The 24,022-nt window shown below is 39.9% G+C and overlaps 3 protein-coding genes and 1 long non-coding RNA gene across 5 annotated transcripts; 1 reads left to right on the top strand and 3 right to left on the bottom strand.

Annotated features, from left to right (window-relative positions):
- LOC145456878 (ATP-dependent DNA helicase Q5-like) lies at window positions 1-24,022 on the top strand. Its single transcript, XM_080335013.1, has 21 exons — window positions 1-86; window positions 1,001-1,076; window positions 1,155-1,322; window positions 1,891-2,078; window positions 2,562-2,752; window positions 5,420-5,534; window positions 5,595-5,741; window positions 6,151-6,256; window positions 6,315-6,426; window positions 6,798-6,905; window positions 6,977-7,037; window positions 7,261-7,343; window positions 15,821-15,938; window positions 16,019-16,140; window positions 16,204-16,309; window positions 16,924-17,120; window positions 18,062-18,202; window positions 18,265-18,448; window positions 18,720-18,815; window positions 19,189-20,611; window positions 23,422-24,022. Exons 3-21 carry the CDS (start codon window positions 1,184-1,186, stop codon window positions 23,553-23,555), a joined length of 3,771 nt encoding a protein of 1,256 aa, XP_080191139.1. The 5' UTR covers window positions 1-86; window positions 1,001-1,076; window positions 1,155-1,183; the 3' UTR covers window positions 23,556-24,022.
- On the bottom strand, window positions 7,757-10,104 carry LOC145456902 (uncharacterized). 2 transcript variants are annotated; one of them, XR_013920731.1, is made up of 4 exons: window positions 9,588-10,104; window positions 8,741-9,044; window positions 8,259-8,422; window positions 7,757-8,202 (listed from the first exon to the last, which is right to left on the bottom strand). It is a non-coding gene; the product is annotated as an uncharacterized LOC145456902 (long non-coding RNA). The 2 variants fall into 2 exon arrangements; XR_013920730.1 differs by having other exon boundaries at window positions 8,741-10,090.
- On the bottom strand, window positions 11,356-13,331 carry LOC145456901 (small integral membrane protein 18-like). Its single transcript, XM_080335044.1, has 2 exons — window positions 13,143-13,331; window positions 11,356-11,687 (listed from the first exon to the last, which is right to left on the bottom strand). Exons 1-2 carry the CDS (start codon window positions 13,328-13,330, stop codon window positions 11,615-11,617), a joined length of 261 nt encoding a protein of 86 aa, XP_080191170.1. The 5' UTR covers window position 13,331; the 3' UTR covers window positions 11,356-11,614.
- LOC145456900 (small integral membrane protein 18-like) lies at window positions 13,358-15,608 on the bottom strand. Its single transcript, XM_080335043.1, has 3 exons — window positions 14,737-15,608; window positions 14,477-14,680; window positions 13,358-14,224 (listed from the first exon to the last, which is right to left on the bottom strand). The coding sequence occupies exons 2-3, from the start codon at window positions 14,658-14,660 to the stop codon at window positions 14,136-14,138; spliced, it is 273 nt and encodes a 90-aa protein (XP_080191169.1). The 5' UTR covers window positions 14,661-14,680; window positions 14,737-15,608; the 3' UTR covers window positions 13,358-14,135.

The following is a 24,022-nucleotide window of genomic DNA, read 5'->3' as shown; positions in this document are numbered from 1 at the left end:
TAGTATTATTATTATTATTGCGCGAGCGTCAAGCAAGAAGCAAGTTGTTGAGAGACTTTGGCGATAGTTGAGTGGAGTGACTTTGGGTTGCTTGCGGCCAGACTTGGACAACTAGATAATTCTAGTTGTCTAATTTCACTAAATTAGAGCGAAATCCCAGTAATCTAATTCTAATCTAATTTGTGAAATGCTTCCATGCTCTAATTCTAATTCTAATCTAATTTGTGAAATGTTCTTATGCCCTAATTCTAATTCTAATCTAATTTGTGAAATGTCCGTATTCTCTACTTCTAGTTCTAATCTAATTATTGTTTTCCTGAAAATGCCTCTCTGGCCGAGGCATATTGTACTATTGCAGGGAAATCCAGTGCCAAGCCGCCATCGCCTTACTTACACCGTGCAGTTATAGTAGATATTATGACGAATAATAGTCTGCTAGAGTAGCTTGTAGTCTGCGAACAACATTATAGTTTCTAAAACTTTACGTTAGTACATCGCCATTCTGACTAACGTGGGCGATGCCCACGGTTACCATAAAGGAAGTAATATTTTAATAAAGTATAGCAAAAATCTAGCCAAGCTTGGTGTACAGAAGGTAACCATTCTCATGGTTATGGGAATGCACTGTTGTTGTTGTTTATTAAACAAAAATATGTGGCGCTTATCGCCTCACGGCCTTTTGCACCACGCGCTGTGATTTGATGTGAACTGCATTTGCTGTATGCATTTCCCATATACAATTTCATTGAATTTCCAAGTTTTTGCGAACTAAGTAGCTCTAATTCTAATTCTAGTCTAATCTGGAAAAAGCTTAGTAGCTCTAATTCTAATTCTAATCTAATTTGAAAAAAGCTGTGTAGCTCTAATTCTAATTCTAATCTAATTTGGAAAAACTTTGCAGCTCTAATTCTAATTCTGATCTAGTTTGAAAAAAACTGGGGAGCTCTAATTCTAACTCTAATCTAATTCATAAAAGCTGAAAATTTTCTAGTTGTCCAAGTCTGCTTGCGGCATAGTCACTTTTTCACGGTACAAGCTAGGAACAATAAGTCAGATCGTGTGTTCATTATCAGAAGGTACGATATACCGCGTGGTGCCCGAGCGCGCTATCTTCATTTTATCAGTTCAACGTAAACGGTCATTTTCTTCTAGAGTTTTATCCTCCGTCCTCCAATACGTCCCTATGTCGGGCGTGAATACTAAAGCATCGAAGAATTGTGTTGTGAAAAAAGCTCATTTGTTAACTGTACTCAACAAAACCTTTGGACATCAACAATTCAGATCAGACCTTCAGAGAAAGGCAATTGAAGCAGTATGCAAAGGTATAGTAACTGTTTCAACACTATGCTATAAATGTGTCTAAAAATGATGACCAGTGACCACCTATACTCCAGGCCAGTACTCTGTAACGTTTTATGACACTTCATAAACTATCAGAAATTTGCGACGCACCTAAATCGCTAAATGATACAAAAACAGCATTATGAATAATTTCATTGAACTATAATCGCTGTTTGTTTGACTCAGTGCTCGGAACACCAACCTTTGAGGCTCTTGATGAAGAACGGAGATGAAAATTTGTGTGAACAAATAAGTAAAATCAGACTTCAATAGCTGCCCTGCCTTCGAAATCTGCAATGCAGCTTGTGCTACATTATCTGGCTCCTTATCACTTGTTCCGGTTGTGGTAAAATTATGACGTTCAAAAGCGCCAGAAATGCACAATAGCCAGTGTAATTGTCTAGGCACTGTCTGAAATTTTCAGAGGTCGATATGCATTCTTTAGTAGTAATAACTAGTCTAGATTACATATTGATATGACCTACATATATATTGCACTAGGCGTACCGATAACTCATGTATTGACCTAAACAAGCTGTGTGTTTTTAGGGACACAGGATGTTTTCATATCGATGCCAACCGGAGCTGGAAAGTCCCTCTGCTTTCAACTGCCCGCTGTCTATCATGGAGGTGTATCTATTGTCATATCACCGTTACTTGCCTTAATGCATGATCAACTTTCGCACATGCGCAAGTTGGGTATTCGGGCTGAAACCTTGAATTCAAAGCAAACTCAGGTAATCCTTGTTGAGATTCACAGCCTCATACAAGCGTTGGAGATGGGCTTGTAAAGGTCTAACTTTGCTGTTATTAATAGATGAAATATTTACTACTAGCTACAATGTTTAGTCCATTTTGTGTGGATGGCTTCTGGTTTTTATGATTGCTAGAGAAACCAGCCCCAAATGTTAATTCACCATTTCAACTCTAATGAATGTAATGATGGACCAGTAGGTTAGGCTACGTCCAAATGATATTTCAAGCAAATATGCATCTGATGCATGAGAGAAGATGTCAATATTGAACACATCTACCGCCAATCCTTCATGTTATTTGACATGTGGTGATACGCAACTATTTCTGTTGTATTCCTAATCAACTTCAGTATATCAAATAGTGATTCTGGGGTACAGAAGCTAGCAAACATGTATTGTATTTTCTCCGGATTTCTATGGATCTGAAAATCTGTGATCTATATATCTTGTGTTTACCATTTGTAGGCTGAACGAGGTGATGTTGTGCATGATTTGTACAGTAAAAGTCCAAGCACTTCGCTCCTATATATCACACCGGAGCAGGCTGCCACTGAATTTTTTTCTAATATTGTCGATAATCTGCTGATGAAGAAGCAACTCAGTCTTTTCGTCATTGACGAAGCACATTGTGTATCCCAGTGGGGACATGACTTCAGGTAGGTGTTACCATTTATTGTTATTCATTCACATTGTAGTAAAGTTTATATCCGATTATGATGTGATCGATGTTTTTGCAGCATTTTGAAAAATGCGATAGGTAAATTTTGACCAAAAACCTGGAAGTGGGGTACAGTGTATAAATATATCACTGACGTAACAATTTTTCTTGCTCCACAATCATCGAACTAACTGTATTCGATTCACTCCAACTGTGTTTGAATGCTTGCATAAAATGATGTAAAGAAATGAAATAGGCGGAGAATTAGCCAATTTTGAACGTTTGTATCACCTTCCCAATTTAATTCCATTACAGCATCTTACAATTTTACCTACCCTGGAAATAAGAAATCTCTCTTTTGCTTCATTGCACATTGGCCCTTGTAAAAAGAGATCACTATCCATTACATTTCCCTAGGGAGGAAATTTTTCTTGAGAAAGCTAGTCGGGCTACTCTGTCTATGTGAAGCCTTGGTAGCAAAAAAAGCAATGTTTTAAAGATAAAATTAGCAACATACTTTAATAGTCGACACCGACCATTTGTAACGCTTTCATTATAAATGGGCATCGGAATAGTGGTGTCAAATATCTCTGACATCATAATAAATTAAGTGTCCATACTCACAATTCACAAACCTCATTTAAACTGTCTTTGCAAAAGAGACTTAGGGTGCGTTCTAGGTGACGTTTTCGAAATGATTTCAAAACCACTGGCGAAAACACGACCATTCGAAGTGAACCTGGTTTCGGTGGTGGTTTCAAAATTACCCCGTTCCGACTAGTAGTTTTCGCGCCGATGGTCTCGAAAACCCAATCGTTCGCAGTGGGTCTCGCTTGACTACGGATGGCGTTCGTAGTGGGGCGAAACGCGAAATAATTTTCGTGCTAGCAGGCTACTACGAACTTGTGTTTTCGTGCTTGTTGCTGACGCGAAACTACCTGTTTCAGGTGGCAGGAGCGGGTCGACATTAGTAATATTGGTCATGGAGGTGGCAGTTATTGAATAGTGGTTCTGTTGAGTGGATTTGTCATGGAAATGTTGTGTATAATATGCATTGCATATGGTAGTTTGTAGGGATATATAATAGGCCTACACTGTATATCCAGGAGTATACGCTAGTTTATATAGTAATGATATATGTTTTGCAGAGTGTTTTTATTTTACACATTTGAAAATAGGCTATACCAGTGTAGAGATGTCAAGGGGCACAATTTGGAGCGAAAGGGAAGTGATGCAGTTGGTAATAGCTCGGTTCACACCTGAGATACAGAGTATGATTACATCAATCCGAAAGAATGGTGACATTTTCAAGCCACCAGCTCAATTTCTCGCTACACTACAGCTTTCACAACAGCACTACAGATGCCTCAGGACGTTCTGCGCCTGAGATATCCATGGCATGAGTCAAGGAAGGTGCAGAGTAATTTCCTGTTTGTCGGCATACTTACTACCGGAACCTTTTTTACAGCCTTGTTGCAACTATCCTCAAATATGATGGACCCTATTTGAAGCAATACTGAAAACATTCTTCCTCAATAACTGCTCAATAAAAAGCGAATCTTTCAGTGAACCGATTTTTTGCCATTTTGTCTCACGGCTGAAAGATACAGATGACACAATGATGTTTAGCATCACACACAAGCAGGATGTGAGCATTGTGAGGTTTCATTGGTAAAAATTGACAATTGAGATTTGAAAATTGGCAATTAAGCAGCATGTGATGTAAACATAGGGTTGCAGCTACATCAGTATCCAAGTTTAAATGAGTTTTAGCATCTCTTCCAAGTGGTTGCCGCCACAAACATCAACTGCATCCAGATCTTGAATCAGGTCCCTTGCTATGGAGCATTTCACAAGCCCCAATTATCAGCCTAGTGTTTGTTGGACCTGTCGTGGATTGATTTTGACTACCGGTACTTATTGCTTAATTGCGGATCACACATATGGTAAATAATCATAAATTACTGTAAAAAGTAGAGTACGTTACTATAACCAAGCAAGCTATCTGTATATCAACGACTATCAAAACCAACCATATCTAGCATCTACAGGACGCCAGCGCACTATAGTACTATACTGTCTGACTACAGTCTCTGTAATAGTACACACATGGAACACGGCCTGCACTACGAACGACACAGCTTCGACGCCGGTTTGGCAATCACGGTTGTCAAAATCACGTCTCTGTTCCAAGTGACCAGTTCCTCAAAATAATCGCCAAAACACTTGCCGTTCGTAGTGGTCGTGAAAACAGGCCTTGCGTTCGTAGTGAGGTGTTTTCAGCATCAGACTCAAAAACTTTTGGCACGAAACCGCACCTAGAACGCACCCTCAATTTATGCCATATATTTCTTTGTTATGGAATATCCATTTTCATTTAACTACAGATGCTTACATGGCCACAATCTTGCATTCTACCTCATCTGGAACACTGGCATCATGGCTCTTTAGCACAATGATTTCATTGCTAAGGAATATGTAAATCTGGTCATTATGCTACCAACCAGCTTGAGGAGTAGGCACGCAGATGGGTGTCTGACCATATATATTTTTCTGATGATTTCCTCAACAAAGCAATGCTGATTCTGCCTTATCCATTTTGGAAAATTGCAAATACTGGCCAGTTTGCTACCGGGTCATACCTAACTGTTCATTGCTTTAACAGGCCGGATTATTTGAAGTTGGGGTCTTTAAGGTCAAGACTTTCACCGGTGCCTTGCATTGCATTGACAGCGACAGCAACATCCAAAGTGGAAAAAGACATCATAACATCACTCCATGTATGATGATCATAGCCACAGATTGCTGTATTTTACGTTACTGAGATATTTTGTTTTTAGTTGAAGCAACCCATTGTCACTTTCCGGAGCGGTGTGTTCCGGCATAATCTCTATTATTCGGTTAAATACAAGGATATAATCCAAGACCCGTACTTGGATTTGAAAAAATTTGCCATGAAGTCACTGGGAAACAAAAACTTTGATGGGGTATGTGGTTAGAGAGTTATTGCACACTTTAGCTGTTGTATAGTTTTTGTATAGTCTCGATGACTCATGCTCACTAGTAAGCTAGAACTTGATGGCATGGATAACTGTGATAACTCTCAGGAACCTGCTCTGATTCAGACCTCCCAGATTAGTTTTGTTGAAGTCATGAATAATTAATGTCATCAAAAACTGAATTTTCTGACTCCTTTGTAACTGCCAGCTGCCGCTCAATATGAACCATCTGGTCCCGGGATTTCAAATTAAATCATGAAATCCCAACCCTATAAGCTACACTGCAGGAGGCATCCAACTTGTAATATTCCTAGGTTCTGTATTTTTGCCTCGATTGACTGTTTCCTAATGTTTAGCAGCTTTTACAATTAATATGGATGATATTATATATTTGCAGAAGTTTGATGGCTGTGGTATAGTATACTGTCATAAAAGGGACGATTGTACGTTGGTCGCCGGTCAATTACTTCGCAGAGGGTTGATGGCCAAGCCGTACCATGCAGGTGTGTGTTGATATAACTAGACAATTCTCAGTCAATGATATTTATTTTGTAAATTTAGGATTGAAAGACAAAGAAAGGACTCAAGTTCAAGAAGAATGGATGGACGGAACAGTCACTATCATTGTAGCGACGATTAGTTTCGGGATGGGTGTCGACAAGGGTTGCGTAAGGTGTGTTGATCTGCATCTGTCAATGACTCATAATTTTAGAGGTTTACTCTTAGCGCAATGATCCTTGTTGGGGAAACCATTTTGGCTAGACATGTGATTGCTTTGGTAACCACTAACCAGCTTACTGGTAGTCGGAGTCTGAAGTTGATTTTTCTATAATCACGGTATCATATAATTTTGATTGCAATCATTTTGTGATCTATCAATAGCAAGGTATTTTTCAAACATTCAAACATTTTGGCAAGTTGACTGATAAACAACATGGCAATACGGGTATTTCGTTCCACTCATTTTGATGCTTTATAAACCATTTTTGGTGTAAATTTCCCTAATGCTTGAAATGGTACTAACCTTGTTGTATTTGACTTTAGATTCGTAGCTCACTGGACTATACCGAAGTCCATGGCTAATTATTATCAGGAGTCTGGGCGAGCAGGTAGAGACGGAAAGCCGGCCTTCTGTCGTATGTACTATTCCAGGTAGGTTAGAGCTTTGGGGAATGGAGACATCTCGCTTACATTTGGGTAATTTCTGCTGTTGCAACATTCAGGCAAGATCGATCGAAGATTGACTTTTTGTTGAAAAGGGAGGTACAGCAAAAGAAAAAGAAGGTATACATACGAATAATTATTTATTGAATCCTACAAATGGCACAATTTCAATATCATAATGCTCTGGAATGTGCTTTTCCTCGGAATCCAGGCAAGCGCTGACGATTTTAACTCATCTAGTTTAATAATGATTGTGTTTATCAAAAGCAACCTAGTTGCTCGCTAGTTAATGCTACCAATAACAAGAATTGATGAATTATTTCGTCAATTATTCAAATTTCAGTTGTCAGAAGACGCGTACAAGCAATACTCCACGTCTGTGATGGGCAACTTCGACGCTATCGTTAAATACTGTGAAGAAATGAAGTAAGATGAAATATTTCAATAGATTTTTAATTTTTGAGGCAGTTTTGCCGCAATTATACGCCTTGCAGGATTTTTTGTATAACTACCAGTATGTATTAGCTCGGTATAACTGGTTATATGAAGTAGCCTACCTGACTGACTCGATTCGGGGAAATTCAACGCGCACTGTTGTTCCATGCCACAATAAATCTAGATCTCGGTGTTCCATGCCACAATAAATTTAGATCTCGGTAACTGGTGACACATTCCAATATAATTATTGAATTGTAAGTGGACGTTTACCACGGTGTGGCAAGCTGCCAAGGTCTCAGTTACCTGTAATTACATACGCTATTTGCCCTCCAGATATCACATAAATACCACATTAAAACGGTGAATGTCTTCCAATATTTTTAACCCTGCATGAGATCTGGTAACGGATGTCTGTCATTATATTTGTAATCGCTAAAGGTGGGAAATATTGAGTACTTGAGTATCGAGTATCAGTACTCGGCTAGAATCTAGGTACTCGAATCGAATTTGCTCAAGTCTAGTAATTGGTGACTCACTCAACACAGAAGTAGTTGATGCAATCCGAATTACAGAAATGAAATGACAATCAGAAACTGATCTCGAATGTATGAAATTCAATCGTAGCACTGAAAAATAAATTTTCAGCCCTTAATCCCTTGCTTCTGCTGTCGGGAAAAATGTCTCAACAAATATAACAGGCTCGTCAATGATACAGAGAATACTGCCGTAATGCAAATGTAGCGAAAAGTACAAATCTTGATTGGGAATATCCATCGTCCATCCTTGTCAGAGTATTGTAATTTCGTCTTTTTCATTTTCTCTCAGCACCTTTCTTCTGCCGTGATTTCTGTACATGAAACAGTACACTAAAAATTGTCAAATATTAAATCGAAGTTTTCTTACTGTCGCCAAAGTCTCATCGGGCACCAATAGAAGAGGGCCAATATTATGAGAACCGCCACGACAAGCACGGCGGCCATGATTGCAATGAAAATGCCGATGCTGTAGTTATCTTTGAACGGAATGATGTTTCCAACGTCGTCAAGGGATCTTTCTTCCGTCATCTTCTGTTGTATGAAAATGAATACCAAAACGATAGATCAACGATTAATTGGTATAATAATTGATGCTTGATTACGGAAATGCACGATTTGGACTTGTAATCACTTTCGAATGTGTCAAATCTGCCAGGCCTATACTGGTATAACATCCGGAAATGGATTGTACATGCTCTGAGCTCCCTAACTTTAATAATAAACCAGAATTTTAGATGAGAACAACGTGGAATAAGACTGGGCAACCGACAGTGGGGTTGTCTGATGATTCCTTTGTGTCATCTGTTCTTTCGGACATTTCACTAAGAAGAAAATGGGTCAGATGCTTACCACGGCCCCACGGGTAGTAGTCACGTTTCAACAGAGATCTTTGGCAGCTAACAGTAAGCCTACGCGGAACGAGTGATTTAATGTAAGACGAAATGAGCTGAAGCAGTACAGTGCAATCAGCAGCCTGTAGACGAGTGTCCCGTCTGTGAAGAAATAATTCGTTCTGAAAGTGCGAGGCTCCCGAAAGGAGTGTATTCGGTAATATATTTTAATCAGGTATGCGAGTGCAAACTCCATACCTTTACGTTGTGGCACTTGTGCAAAATCAATGCTCCAACAAAGTAGTCTCGAATCATGGACCTGCCTGAAAGTAACCTGCGTAAGTATGACCGTCAAGCAGGGGACAACTTGAATTGCATCCAGCTTGTGTGCCCTAAAGCTGTTAACGACTTACTGACTTTGAACGATAATGCAATAATTTGAATATAATTTCACACCGTTATTGGTAGTAAAGTTCTCAGCTAACTTTATGGCGGTAATACGATGCTCGCAATGGTCTCACAGGAGATTTGACATGGTACTTCTGCGAAAAAGTTGCTCAACTTGCGCACAATGAGGCTATTTTTTACGTTGAAAAAGGTTGGAAACTCTGGTCTAATTGACAATTGGCCCATACAAAGATCAGCACTGCCCGTAACATAACAGCAAGCTTAACATTCTTGTTTTTTCTGGCAGTGTCAATTGAATACTCTATGAGCTTATTGGTTAATCTGTTCTGCAAACGGAAATTTATAAAGCAACCCCTTCTAGCTTATAATTGAACATCGGTCTCGCTTTGGGTAACAAAAAATGAAGCAATTCCTTGTCAAAACCTAGTCATTTTACTGATGAGTATAACATACCATACCTCAGCAATTATAATTATCCGCTTGACACCTTGAATATTAGCTTAAAACAATCTGAGATCCTGACTGCTGGCAAAATAGCCCCCTTAATACTATGGAGCTATCTGTGTAATTGATGTTAACAAGGAAAGCACTTGATTTTAAGCTACCACCTTTTCTGAAAACCTCTTGTACAGCTGAGTGCCCATAGTGATTTCTAGGGTTGGCCTTCCCTCTTGAGAATTATCACCGTGTCATCTTTTTTGTATTGATAGGCTCTCCAACCTGAATTGCATCATGGTACTAGGTTAATGTACTCTTGATTCGACTCTTATGAATGGAATATGATGTAAAATGTCACCTGTAGATTACAAAGAGGTATTCAATCAATTTGCGACGGGTAATAATAGGTCATGATATTAACCTATAGTGAAGTGCCTTACTTCTTGTTACAGTCACTAAAACCTATAATATTGCCGTCTAAATGGTTAGTTGTGAGTTGGGTAAGACTCTAAAATGTGATGATCTGTTCATATCCAGCTACACTGATGATACTGAACTCCAATCGGTTGGGGAATATACAGTAACGATCAATCAGTGTGACCAGATTACTCCCTTTAAGTTATTTTATAATGAAAATGTAATTTTGCATAGGTATTTACAGTTGATAAAATCTATGCAGATATATAGAATGATTTTTGGCCCCCTCCTATTGGGGATGCGGCTGTTGCAGCCCTGTTTATTACAATGTGTCACAACTGACTTCAAATTGACAGTAGCAATGGCTGTGTGGCTGTCTGGTAGTTGTCTAATCTACTCTGTGTACATTCTGTACAATATGGACAGACAATCAGGCTGCAAATCAAATCTGGCCGTATTTAGTAAGGTTGTAGGATACCTTTGGTCATAGTCAAGCTTTTTAGAAGTTAGTCGCGAAAACGACGCTATTGAAACCCTATCATCAGTATTGTATCTAGTAGTCTGTTTTGACTGAAATACGATTATCACTCTCCTGATTAGACATTTATCAAATAATTTGATAATTCTTTTTGTTGAGCAAAGTATTTACTGAATAGTTTATGAATTAGAGGCGCTGCCTGAGAAGAGCGATAACAATTTTATAGATAAACACAGGTTGCCACATTAAAGTATTGAATATTTTTAAATATGGAGTTAAAAGGGAATCAAAGATTCATAGATTTATTTCTCACGAAGCTGGACTAATCTGGAACCATCAAGTATTGCTAATATTAGGATTCACTCTATTTTTGTCCTGCTGTTGAGCTTTATTTCGTCGACTTCACAGCACAATGCCTGTATAAGTGTTTGGCAAATCCACACCAATATTGTGAAATAACATGATTTCTGTGAGAATTATCTATATGTAGCCTGAAACTGAATATATATTCATCTTTTACACTTATCTTCCCCTCTCTTAGAGAGATCATTCACTCATATTTTAGAGCGCAAGATTTGTTGTGGGTATTTCCAAAATTTCCATGCCCCAATAGTATACCCAACAAATCATGGAAATAATCAGCTAGTATGAGTTCTTGTCAGTCACCAACACAAATATCTATATCCGTCAGAATTTTCTAAACCAACCAAGGGTTAGTGTGTATAGTATGTGACATGGTGGTAATCGGAATTAAACAACCTGTTTCATTGCGAGCTGCGACAATTAACATTCACTGCCTCACATGGAATGTTTAGTGAAGTTATAATGATGCAAAAGTTTGAACCACTAGACCTCCTCATCTCGTCTTGTGAGTTTTATGAACGCTTTTGCAGTAAGATATTGAAGAAATGCATTTATTTGAATTGCAATATGTTGAAAAAACAGAAAAACAGTTTTGCCAGTGATTGTCATAATGCAATAATATTTGTAACAGAAAAAAATGTGACAAAGTATCTAACTACAACATGTAGTTTACTGCGATTATATTTTATAATGTAAAAGTGTGATTCGGCATCAATTGCAATCGATACGAAAGTGTGCAATGCAGATTTGCATCATAGCAGTTTTAGTTCTTTACTCGTCCCGGTGTCATTAATGTCGCTTTCTTTCTTCGAGATTTATCTCCTCGTTGCTCGAGTTGACTTTTCTACGAGGTCCTCGGCAGCTAGAAATAAATCAATATTGTTAGCCCAGTTGTTTCACTTGAATATATGAGATACACTGGAAATTTTCATGTTTGGTATTAGGTTTTCCTGGCTGGACGGTGGACATTCATTCTAGAACAGGATTCGCCGACTCAAAACGGGTAGCGGGTCACTTTCCATATTTTGTAGAGGCTGCAAGAATGCAATATCGAGACTAAACACACAGTTTACCAACCATGTTTTCAAACTTTACGTCAGTAGAACGCTGTGCTCTCTGTCATAGTTACTACAGAAGAAGTAATATTTTATTAAAGAAATACAAATACAACAAACAATATCATGGTCATTGTCCTCGTTCTATTTTGAAATATGAGCTACACACAATACCTGACAACGCTTTTCAGCGACTAAGGCATCGATATTGGGGTTATCGAGACACGGTAGTAGCTGAAAGACCATCTCCTATTAAAGCTTGATCTTGCGGGGAAGCCCTTTACTAAACATGTCAGTCTTGGGAGTATCTGGGCCATTGCACGTCAAGGCAATATGGATATTTATAGCTGTTGCCATCGCTGAAGCCTGTTCAGCTAGTGAGAAATAGTGATGTTTGGCACAGAAGAATAGCGTATTTTAAAAAATAAATTTAAATTGAAATCAATTTCAGCATTTCATAATGCTTTAGTTAGCGTTATTCTGAAATCAGATCTTCTTGGAGGTACAGAACTTCAATATACAATTGAATAGTATATTCATATTGAAATGAACCCGAATATATATATATATATACAATGTTCTTACCAATTCTCTACTAGTTGCTGACGATTAGCCCTGACGAGTGTCAGCCGAAAATATTCGGGTTCATTTCAATAAGAATATACTATTCAATTGTATATTGAAATCAGATCGTGGGCCGCAAAATATGACCTTGCGGGCCTCGTGTTGGTGGCCCATATTCTAGAATGCATTACAATTTTATATAATGATTGAAAGACAATAATTTCAACACGAAACTAACGAAATATTCCCAGAGTGTACAGGAGTTATTTCTGGTGGTGGAGATTTGGCTGTTGCGGTTTGTAACGGATGATTCAAGAATCTTTAACCCGCCATCATTAAGATGCAGTACCGTTGCACAAAATTTACCCCATCAGACCAAGACACGGAGAAAAAGAACATGTTTGACACTTCCCTTCAAAATCCAACACCTGTGCAATAAATTGCTCACGGCGACAAGGTATTAGTGTCAATCAACTGATGGAGGATACCGAGTGATAGGCCATGGTGGTAGTGGGTTAAATGAAAAATACTGTGACCACAAGCAACTATGAAAAACTGATTGCTACTACCACATTTGGACCATTCAGGGTGACAGAATTTCAAGTCGTTTTCTGATCATAGCCGCACATGGTATCTAGAGACTGATAATGACCATGACATTATGGCGGTTGTGCTGCATTTTATCTTCCTGTACTCACCAGCAGCAGAGACATTCCAAAAAGGAGTATAGAAATGCACATCCGATCAATATTGCGACAGTCCCGATGAACGCCATAAAGACAACGAACCACGCCGTGCTGTATCCATCTTTGAAAGGCTGAATTTTTGAGATATCGTCAATGGAAAATCCCACGACATCTTCTGCTTGCTGTTGTAAATCACTCATTTTGTACTATTGCAACGAGTAAATATATCTAAACACATAAAACAAACGGTTACCAATACAATATTCATGGATGTTCTTCCCAAAATGTGCTATATCAATGTCATGTCTTAGTAAAATTATACCGCGAAAAACTTGTACAAGAAATTCAATTCATTGAAATTCATTTAAATGTATAATAAGTATTCAGTGAACTTTGGTTTGTTTCAAATACGAATCAACGACGCTCCATATGACTAAAGATTCATGAAGGCAAGAAATTCAGTAAACCAATGCGGTAGTAGTAAAGACTTGTCTACTGAAATATTCATGTATAGTACACCGTTGAATTAGTATATTATACATTACACGCAACTACAACTTTGAGTTCTAAACGAATTCGTTGTAAATAGTTTGCTGCGTCAATATTGGCTTGTTTCCATGGTAAATTTCTATGGAATGGCAAAATTCAAGTGGGTAAAATACGATAGTGATTGACTGAACATGAATGAAGAACATTAAACAATGTAAAAGGCAAGATTTGAAGAATTAAAATAACAGTTATGGCTTCATATTAGAGAAATGGGCATCATTGGTACAGTAACACCGTCCACAATTAATCTACCTATGATGCAGAGTGTTAGCACTGTCGGCTGTATCGGCCTCATTTCAATGCAATAAAATTATGACAGTGTTATTTGTACCAGTGCAGATATACTAAAATAACTGTTGCAAAAATATAATATTCAGTGATAGAAAATTACACAGTGTCTTCTAAGATATACAGGGTGTAAGCTGTAGTAGAGTCTTGGGCTGATCAAAGTTCCTTCTACCAGCCATCATCATCTTTTGCTGGTTTGACCTTGTTTCTTTTTGGCTTAGTTGTTGCCTTTGCCTTTGTTGTCTTTGTCTTTGAACCTGAGTGATGTCAAAACGCAATGGATGAAACTTCATCAACTGAGATAATGTCACCAATGCAGAGCTGAATCGGAATATAGCATAATTGAAATCACACCGGAGCTCCATTAGTTTCAACCTTACCAAGATGTGTCAAAACTCCTTCTCACAGCATGTATAAAGCCATGAGTTCATACACCTCTACCTTAAGTAAAGCTAAGGATAGAATGCTCTTTTGACTAACCTATGAAATTTCGTAGGATGTTCGCCTACCTTTGGTGCTTGAACCGCAACACTCGCACACAGAGAAAAGGAAAGCTATCGCCACCAGTATGAGTATGGTAATGACAAAAGACAGAAATATCACAAACGTCACGGTGCTGTACGTGTCCTTGAAGGGTTGAACACTCAAAATCTCATTGGCGTTGAAACCAATTATGCTTTCGGTATTCGACATCTTAAATTTATCTTAGGAATCTGTGAAACAATAAAATGTTGATTACATTGCAATTTATAAATTTGTTCTTCCCGACTTCACTATCAGCCAGTTATGATTAATGTATCCATATTACATTTCACTCTTTTGCTGCAGCTGCCACAACAAGCTTTCATTCATGTGTCAGCCTCTATGCTTTAAAGTGCAACCCAAGTACTCGGGTACAATGAAATTGCTCAATTCTACTTCCCCACAGACACCCTGTTATGATGTTGAAATCGTAGTTCTTTTGTTCTTTTGTATGTGTTGTTCCACTCGGTTAAGCAACTATAATGGAATCCAAAGCAAACAGAGTATATCATCAGCATGAATTTGATACCTTCAATTTTGTTTTTCGAATGTGTCCTATCGGATATGGTGAAGACTGTGTTATCACGATGCGCATTGGTCCTGTGATATGGTTACCATATTTGATGGCGTGCGATTCCTGACAAATTGAACACATTTCCATCGCAGCCTCGGTAGAAAATTACTGTTACCGATATATCCCATCATTGCTTTGAAAGAAAGATTTTTACAATACAAATGACCAGTTGCATTTCAATGCATGAATCCCAAACATCCTTCGAAACAGTAACATTTTTATGAAAGCGATAGTTAGTTGTCATTTATATTTAAGTTTTATCGTTTTATGCGGTAAAACTCTAATTGCTCTGATAGAACGGCTAAGCAAAGCTCTAATGACATTCATCTCATTGCGAACCTATTCTATAAGGTATTTTGAATGACATATTTACTCATGGTTTGTAATTCTGATACTAAATTCAACAACTTCCTCACTAATTGCTTCAGCTGTGCTGCCTGTGATTAGTTGCTGGTCTACTTCAACATATTCGGCTGTAAAACAGTCTCAATCATGTTTCAACTGAACTTCTATTTTGCATTTTCCTCTGCATCTTTCAAGTTGTCGTCAGCTCTGACGCTACAACATGCAGTGAATGATGCGTTTATATCACTATGTCATCACAGACTCTGTTTTCTATTTCAGGAAGCTTGCAACCCACCCGATAGGTTTAGTGTTTGTCAGCGTTTGTTGTGATTTGTATTACCTCATCTGTCAGCCACTTGAAAGCAATTCAAATTGGTGGCGAGTCACAATATGAAGCGCTCTCATTTCACAGGTGTCGGCATCAGGCTATTTCGTCGTTTTTTGGCCAGAAATTACCCGGCTGCAAGGACGGATGCGACCATTGCAAAGAGCCAACAATACTCAAGCAGCACCGCGACGATTTTTTAAAAGTCAGTGCAGTATTTGTGAATTTCCTTTTAAAATGCGACTTTACAAATTTGGGAAAATCGCCTCCTTTTGCACTTTACAGACGCAGCTCACAAACCTCGGTCACACCCGAGCTGAGACTTCCGTTCCGAAGCAAGCCTGCCCCACCGGAGCATTTGATGACGGCTTGTACGCTGGCGGTAGAAAAGGTTTCGGAATCGACAGGTGAGAATATCTGGGCTGCTCGTTTCTGTGACAAATCACGGTGACACGTTCAAACGGGTCCAGGACTGTCGAAGACGATTGGTCGGGTCAAGACAAAAGAAAAGAGCCTGGAAATATATCTTCGAAGGAGTGGGATGATTTTTTGAAGAAGCAGTTTTCTCTAAGAAAGGTAGGAGTCTGTTGTTGAGCCAGGTCGGAACTTTTCCGGTACTGGCTTCTCTCACTGATGGTCACAAAAATAGAGAAGGGAATTATTCTTGATTATTTTATATAGATTTGAACCCGAATATTAGAGTTCGTGGTTTTCCCTCAAACTGAGTCACTCAAATGCTCAAATTTCAACATAGAAATTACATTTTAATATAACCTATGAGTTTTCTAAGTTCTTGGAAATATTATATGATTTTGACCTGGATATGGAAGCTTGAGATTTTTATATTCACTCAAATCGAGTCACTGAAACCTCGATGTCATTTTGCGAATGCTCAATTCTCAATATCATGTCTCCCCCCCCTCCGAAAAAAATTACCAAAACTTTACCGCCAACATTTCTGAAATTCAAAATTTTCTGCCGCATGGTATTTAGGTGTCAACGTTGTCGTAAAAGTAACTTTTATGTCTGATTCAGGAATATATTTTAGAATTTAGAAGCGGAATTTAGAGCCCAGTTGTTGCTAGAAGTTGTGTTCACAGTTTTTCAACGCCGACAGCCATGATAATCTCACTTAACATTGTCACACTTTGTAGTTTTGAATAAGGATGTTGTCAAATATTGTATATAAGGCTGGGAATGGAGCTGCCAAACGGAGAAGAAGTCGGGCCAGCACCAGCGACGAGATACCGGAAGACTGCGCGCTGATCCGGCCGGAGAGTAATAGGCTGAAGGATTGTAATTGGAGGACGCGGCAAGGATGCTTTGTCCGGCTGCAGATTGCTCTCAGTAACAACCACCAAGCTTTTCATGGGAAGCAATCTTCCAAGTAGCTTTCGTTCCTTTACCCGTCTCTCTAGGATTGTAGTAAGTGGTGCAGCTCCTTAGGTGCAGTGTGGCAGTGGCAGCTTCGGATTTCAAACCCCTGTTTTAGATATAACATGGTTGGTAACGCTGTCTGAAACATTAAAATGGCATACAAGCAAATGGGTTTAGGAATTATTACTGCCGTAAATGCCGACAATCAACAGGAATAGAATCAAATTTGTGCCGAAAAGCATTTAAAATTTTGCAAATACTGGAAATCTAAGTACATCTTGACGAAACTTTTTCCAATTTCTGGAATAATAGTCCTGTTACATCTTGTTCTGTGGACCAGTTTCAAAATCTTTTTTTTTCATAGGCAGGTCCTCAAGAAACACAAATGTTCGACATGGAAAATTCACCGCAATTCATACACTATGAAGTCATTACATGGCGCCATGCTCACTAAGGCAGCAACACATATGTTTCGGTTAAAGAGATTAACTTGATTTATTTTCAAAATTTATCGGTGCTCTCGACCATTGTGCGAAAGTAACAAACAACCCTGCTGACCAGTGTTGTAGACAGTAGGGTAGATCTCAATACTTCTAATTCAGCAAGCAATGATTACGAGCAGATTCAGTTGTCTGAAGGATTTTCCAAGCATATTACGTCCATTAAACTAGAAGCCATTTGTGAATCTGACGGACCAGGTACTGTGTATCAAGGCAGATTCAATATTTAGGTCTATCATTACGGATTGTAATAAAATCTAGTCAAATAATCTTGAATTGTTGCCCAGAACCAACTCAAAACTGCATTTGTTATATTTGGTTCTGACAAAGATCTCGCGGCCATCATTTTGGGAGTTGTAGACTTGAACCCTACCCCTCTACCAGAAATTTTATTTGTTAAGTGTCAGATTAACCCTGCATACTATCCGCTTATCGGTGACCTAATTTTCAGCGAATGGGAGTCTCTGGCGGCAGCGTCAAAGTTAGAGTATGAAGTCTTTGCCACTGCCAAGAATCTGACGTTATATCGCGGAGGCGTGGTGAAAAAGCTCACGGAAACAAAAAGGCTTACCGCGGAAAGGAAGTTACACCCGTAAGTGGTAACCGCCGGTAGATTATTTCCAAATCTTTGCAAAGTACGCAATGACGTGACAGATCGTTTCAATTCGGCGACCGCGGGCCTGATGATAATTCTGATGACGGCGAGACTGCCGATGAATACGTCCCGTCTACGGCGTTGAAACGAAAAAGACAAAGTCACATGGCATCTTCGTGCGGATTTCAAAGCGCTTCAGATCCTGCTTTTCAGACGGCATCGAGTCTTCTCAGCGATCAAAAGGCAAGTGAACACCCGTATCAAGAGTATTTAACATTTGTTTGTCTGGTGGAACACAATTTAAGATTGGTGTCACCTCATTTCTATTTGTGAGACAGGAAAAACTGCTGGTAGGCGCGGTTCCTACATAAGGACTAAGCACTGCAGATTTCTGTATGTGTGTAGCTTAAGGTTGATGACTCTAACAAAGGTTATTGCTTTATTCCCCTATCATCAATAAAGAGTGCATACAGCAAAGAATGTCAGGGAAATAATGATAAATGTATATATGCAGCCATGCATCGAGTCAAGTGATGGTGCCTGCACATCCTCTGCCTTATTTGAAGAAATCCATACTAAGAGACGCAACTCTGAGGAATCGAATGGAAGGGTAAAAACGCCTTCCTTATGTGATATCATTCTTGAAATTAGCCTTGTTACTGCCTAGCAATTCTATCTATTTCGCGGAAATTGTCTTTGCTGTGCAATCAGTGTTTTTTGGGATTTTTGCATCCTGTAGCAGCAACAGTAGTGTTCCCAGAGTGGGCGCTTTTGGGGTCGAAATCGTTTTGTAATGCAGATTATATTTCTTTACTCATCATACTATCAGCGCTGCCAATTAGTTAGAATCGACAGTGCATTTAAGCATGTACTTAACCCTAATAAATTGATGCTACCTTGGTCGATTTCGAAAATTTTCAAACCTCTATTTCCCCTATTTCTCGGCTGGGCACAGTCTTCTATTTCAATACGCTTTTTCATAGAATATTGAGCCTCCCACCAAGAAACGAAAGAGATCGAAGGATACGCATTCGAAATCCACTGGGACAGTGCAGAGTACATCGTCCGCTACTGCCGATAACACTCCGGCGTCGACGAGCGTTAAAATTAAAAGCGAAAGCAAGACTTCCATCAAGGACTGGTTCGTCAAAAAGAAGAAGACAATAGTAGACCGCACGCCTGACGCAGTAGTTGACTTGACGCTGTTCGATTCGGATTCGGATTCGTCCGAAAACGAGTTTCAGCAGAATGTCGCCGAGCAGCCGAAATGCGTCAGAGTTAAATCCGAGAAATTTTTCGGATCGGATTCGGGTAGCTCGTCTGACAGTGATTCTCTCGAGATTGTATCTGAGTACAATCGATACGAACCGGGGCCTGCGATTTCACTGTATGATGATGAAGGGGAGAGTACACCTTCCGCTATCGTTACTGGTGAGACGGATGTTGTTGATGATAAGGTTGCAGAGGATTCCGATTCATTGAACGGCTTAATCCGAAAGCCGTTTGTGGATAAAGCTGTACCTGACATCCAAACGAAGAATACGCAAGCCGCCAAGAATCGAGACTCGATATCAGCCGCATCTGTTGCACATGAAAATCCAATGGCGTCAGAAAGCATATCGGCACCCAAATCAATCTTGAAGAGTTACAGCAGAAACGAGGTGGTAAATGACCGCGTAGCCAAAAGCGTAAGAATCGCGTCCGATTCGGGACCGCATCCCGTTGTTTTAGGTAAGGGGCGTGATTTGTCGTCAGGCGACGGACCAGCGGTGGCAAACGCCGCCTTGCAGACAGAGTGCAATTACCAAGAGACATTGTCGAACTTTGACCCTACCGGTGGTACCGCAGAAGAGGTTACGAAGTGTAGCACTGACAGCGAGTCAAAATCTTGCTATGAACAAATCAGGTTTTTAGAGAAGACCAAAAGTCCTGTCAAAAAAATTCTCTACTCGGACAATGATAGTACAGTGCAGTTGGAGAAGGATTGCGATGATAAGGATGGGGTGACCCGACTAAACGTGACTGTGAGTTTGGAATGCAGGTCCGGGTCGGACCCGTCTGCATTGGCATCGTTTCAGAAAACAAGCGAAGAGATACTGAAGATTATGAAAGGGAAAGACGATCCCGCGCTGAAACGCGACAATGTCACAGCGATCGAAGAACATATTGAAACCGAATCCGACAGGTCGACGAATCCGTCGACCGAGGACCAATCGGAAGCCGTGAAATCTCCCGGCGAATCGTCGCGGTTCGGTGAACACGCTCGAGACGCGGTCGTTCGCTATCTCTCGACGCACTACCAGAAAGGGGACATGGACAAGAAGGAAGTGTTCAAGATGTTTGCGAAGACGTTGACCACGTGTCTGACAGAAGACGCTACGGTTAGAAACATGGATTTGCTGTCAGGTTAGTCGGGGGACATTGTTTTATGCTTCAGTGCCGTCCGCATTTGTTTATGCTCGTGACGGTAAGATTCCCGGCTGGCCACCGCTGGTGATTAGAATAGTCGTCTTTGGTACAGTAATGTCATAAATTTTTACTCATTTATAAGTAGAAGTAACGGTTTCGGAGACATGTCAAAATTACTTAAGTCTTTGCTAAAGGAGACATCGTCACGGTGTCACATACTTTTGGTATCCGATCAAAGTTGGTTACTTTTAAAACTGAAGAATGCATCTTCGCGACTAACGCAAACTGACTGATGACTCTACAAATTGGTGCAATTTTTGAAAATATATTCCTTTCTTCGGTGTCCGTGACAATTTACCTCTAAAAAGTGAAGGTACTTTCCCAATGGTACTTTCCACTTTACGAAATCCAAAGTCTAAACAGTCTGTAGTTGAGCATCAAAAATGTCAAGTAGGAGTGGAATTAGTTGAAAAAAAACATAAGCAAGCAATAGGGTCCATCAAACACTAGGTGTCGCCAGACTTAAGGTGGTAACCGCCGTTGTTACGTACGCGGTTGCCGTTATCAGAAACCTCGGTTACTTCCCCGATTGTGTAAGGGTATTTTATATGGAAATAATGGCTACAACATATTCTACGTCGACCGTGAGCTCGCTATAGTATGAACTCAGCACCGTAACTGCCGCACCCCGAACCCCCCAATTGGGTGGGGCCCGAGCTCGAGGGGGGCCCAAAATTATTTCGTGAATTAGCATAAATCATATAGTATTTTTTGAAAATTTATTCAAGTAGCGAATTCAAGTAGCCTTTATCTATATTATTGGGTATTGGGCCATTACCGCGCCACGACCCACCAAGACATACAATCAAGTTTTAGGCCATATAACATGCGACTCCAAGAAGTGTGCCAGAACGATCGGCAGGCAGAAAAGCTTGGCCGAAAAGGTCTATGCCCTTATGCAGACCGAAGACTTCGTTGTATAGGCTATACAAAATACATATAGGTTTAATTGTCCATAGGCGCCTAAATAACTGGCGCCGAATGTTCCTGTCTTTGCAATCTGAACCTCACAAGACAAATATCATCCCGCTGGAAAAAATTTTATGCCAGTGAAGAAATACCAATTTGAAATCGTGTGCGTCTCTTAGTTTAGAAGCCTACGTTTGGGCGATTCTATATTTTTTGATATAGCAGACTGGAAGTCACGAAATAACATCATGTAACGAAGTCATATCAACGGGTCCGCCCGTCCGAAGATGTTTAATCATTATTCACGGGCCCTCCCGTTTTCAAGACACTTCACTCAGCTCTACCGGTAATCTAATTACGTGAGTAGAGAGGACAATAAATTGATAGCATAATATATATGCAATCGCCGATCTGATTGACCGATTATATCATAAATTATCGAAAATTTTCGCGCCTCGCGCTGGCTCACAATACGGTGCAGATAATTTCGTGACAAACGCGAACAACGTGATCGGGGGTCGTTTTATCACACTATGGGAGCCAAAGACCCAAGTTTTTGGGGTCCTGACGAGGTACTGTTTCGTTCCTGCCTACGGGTATACGCCCGAAGATGTTTAATTATTATTGAGTGGTCCTACCTTTTCAAACACACCTCACTCAGCTCTACCGGCAAATCTGATTACGTGAGCAGAGAGAAGATAAAAATTGATAACAATATATGCAATTCCCGATCATACTGACCGATGAAATCATGAATTCTAGAAATTTTCCGCGCTTTACTCGCTTAGGCGACAAAAGCTGATTCACTAATCAAATTCCCAATGAATATGATGAATAGCGGTAAAGAGTGTATCGCCGGGGGGGGGGTCTGGGGGGCGTAGCCCCCCAGAAGTTCGGTATTTAACCCTATGGGGGGCCCAAGACCAAAGTTTTTGGGGGGGCCTGACGAAGTGCTGTTACGGCCCTGTATGAACTAAAACTTCGAAAACTTCTGGTGCTGAGCTGGTAGCCGACATTTAGTTGACAATTTCACATTCTCACCTTATCAAATCGGCCTTATTTCCTTCCGTAGAAGCTTTCCGAAGTTTTAGTTCATTTTATAGCAAGTTCACGTTCCCCGTAGAATATTATGTAGCCGTTTTTTCCATATAAAATACCCTTACACAATCGAGAAAGTAACCTACAGGTTTCTGAATACGGCAATCGCATACGTAACAAAGGCGGTTATCACCTAAAGTCTGGCGACATCTAGTGGTTTGATGGACCATATTGAGTTGGTAGTGCAAGTGGTCAAACCTACTTGGGTACTCCGAAAAAGCAGGAATATCTTATCTCTGACCACATATACCGAAATTTCAGACAAGTACCGTTTAGTTTAGAAATACGATTCCCATTTTCTGTGCCATTGTTTGGCATCAATATATTCCGTTGACTTGGGGTTACCATATGTCCTCCGTTTTGGGAACCCGTCCACCTTTATAGCTTTGACAGCCAGGCCAATGGACAGGACCAACTAAAAACTCCATAAATGACGCAGAATGTCGATACCACATGAGTATAGATAATAAGTGGGCAATTCCAGAGTCGGGTCGGACAGATTTCTAATTTCCACAAATTTTAGAATCAGCAGTTTTATAGTCCGGTAAGAAGGGTCCTCCCTCCGGATTCCAAAATATGTTAACCCTACGTTTGCTTATTTTAGTAGGCTCCTTCCTCGAGTGTATTGCCACGTTAGCTAACCTGTCCACTGCAAGACCCGCTACCCGTCTATCATTCCGTTGTACAATATTTTTCTCAACGGCACCGCCGACATAATCATTGAAACTGCTTCTTTCTAGGCAAAAACATGGTGAAGCAAATCCTGCATACATTTTTTCACAAAGCTCGACGTCCGGCAGGAAAAAAAGACTTGCTTCTTTTGAAGAGTGTTCTCGCCGATCACGCTTACAAACAGAAGTCTAAATCAAGTTAATAGCGGAGATCTACAGTCTACCCACGGTTTGTAGGCAAGCAGAGTGTGGAAAAAGTGCACAGTACCGATCAGCACCTTCACAATTCCGTCGTGGAGACGGAGTCATCGGGCCTTATTTCGGGTGTGTCTTGTTATCGCATTTGGAGATGTATGGTGTGAAAGCCAATTTTGTGTTGGATACGCAACGGATTTAAGTTTGCTAGACTTTTCGTGCAAGGAATATAGATTAGCATATCAAGATATTTCACAGTGTTTGTTGTTGGTCTGACAATCCATGAGTATACTTGGTTACTCAACTTCCAATTGCAATTCCGATACTTCTTTTAATTTATTTTACTTGCACTGTGCTGCGATTCTAATGTCTTGCCATAGAAGTCGAGTATAAGTGTTTTTTCACTGCTTATTCCTGATGAACTACATGATTGCTGGCAAGGAACGTGTTCCGTAGTAAATTATTTGAAATTGTG

This window comes from Botryllus schlosseri, chromosome 15, assembly GCF_051294905.1.
Source record: "Botryllus schlosseri isolate E-star chromosome 15, Bs_hap1, whole genome shotgun sequence".
Classification (NCBI taxonomy): domain Eukaryota; kingdom Metazoa; phylum Chordata; class Ascidiacea; order Stolidobranchia; family Styelidae; genus Botryllus; species Botryllus schlosseri.
This window is presented reverse-complemented; position numbering and strand designations above follow the sequence as displayed.

Coding starts and splice junctions, on each gene's coding strand:
- LOC145456900 (XM_080335043.1), bottom strand. CDS start 14,660: ATGTCGAATACCGAAAGCATAATTGGTTTCAACGCCAATGAGATTTTG. Junction 14,225..14,476: donor TTGCGGTTCAAGCACCAAAG/GTAGGCGAACAT, acceptor GACATCACTCAG/GTTCAAAGACAAAGACAACA.
- LOC145456901 (XM_080335044.1), bottom strand. CDS start 13,330: ATGAGTGATTTACAACAGCAAGCAGAAGATGTCGTGGGATTTTCCATT. Junction 11,688..13,142: donor TTGGAATGTCTCTGCTGCTG/GTGAGTACAGGA, acceptor ATTTATTTCTAG/CTGCCGAGGACCTCGTAGAA.
- LOC145456878 (XM_080335013.1), top strand. CDS start 1,184: ATGTCGGGCGTGAATACTAAAGCATCGAAGAATTGTGTTGTGAAAAAA. Junction 7,038..7,260: donor TACAGCAAAAGAAAAAGAAG/GTATACATACGA, acceptor TTCAAATTTCAG/TTGTCAGAAGACGCGTACAA. Junction 18,816..19,188: donor CTGAGGAATCGAATGGAAGG/GTAAAAACGCCT, acceptor GCTTTTTCATAG/AATATTGAGCCTCCCACCAA.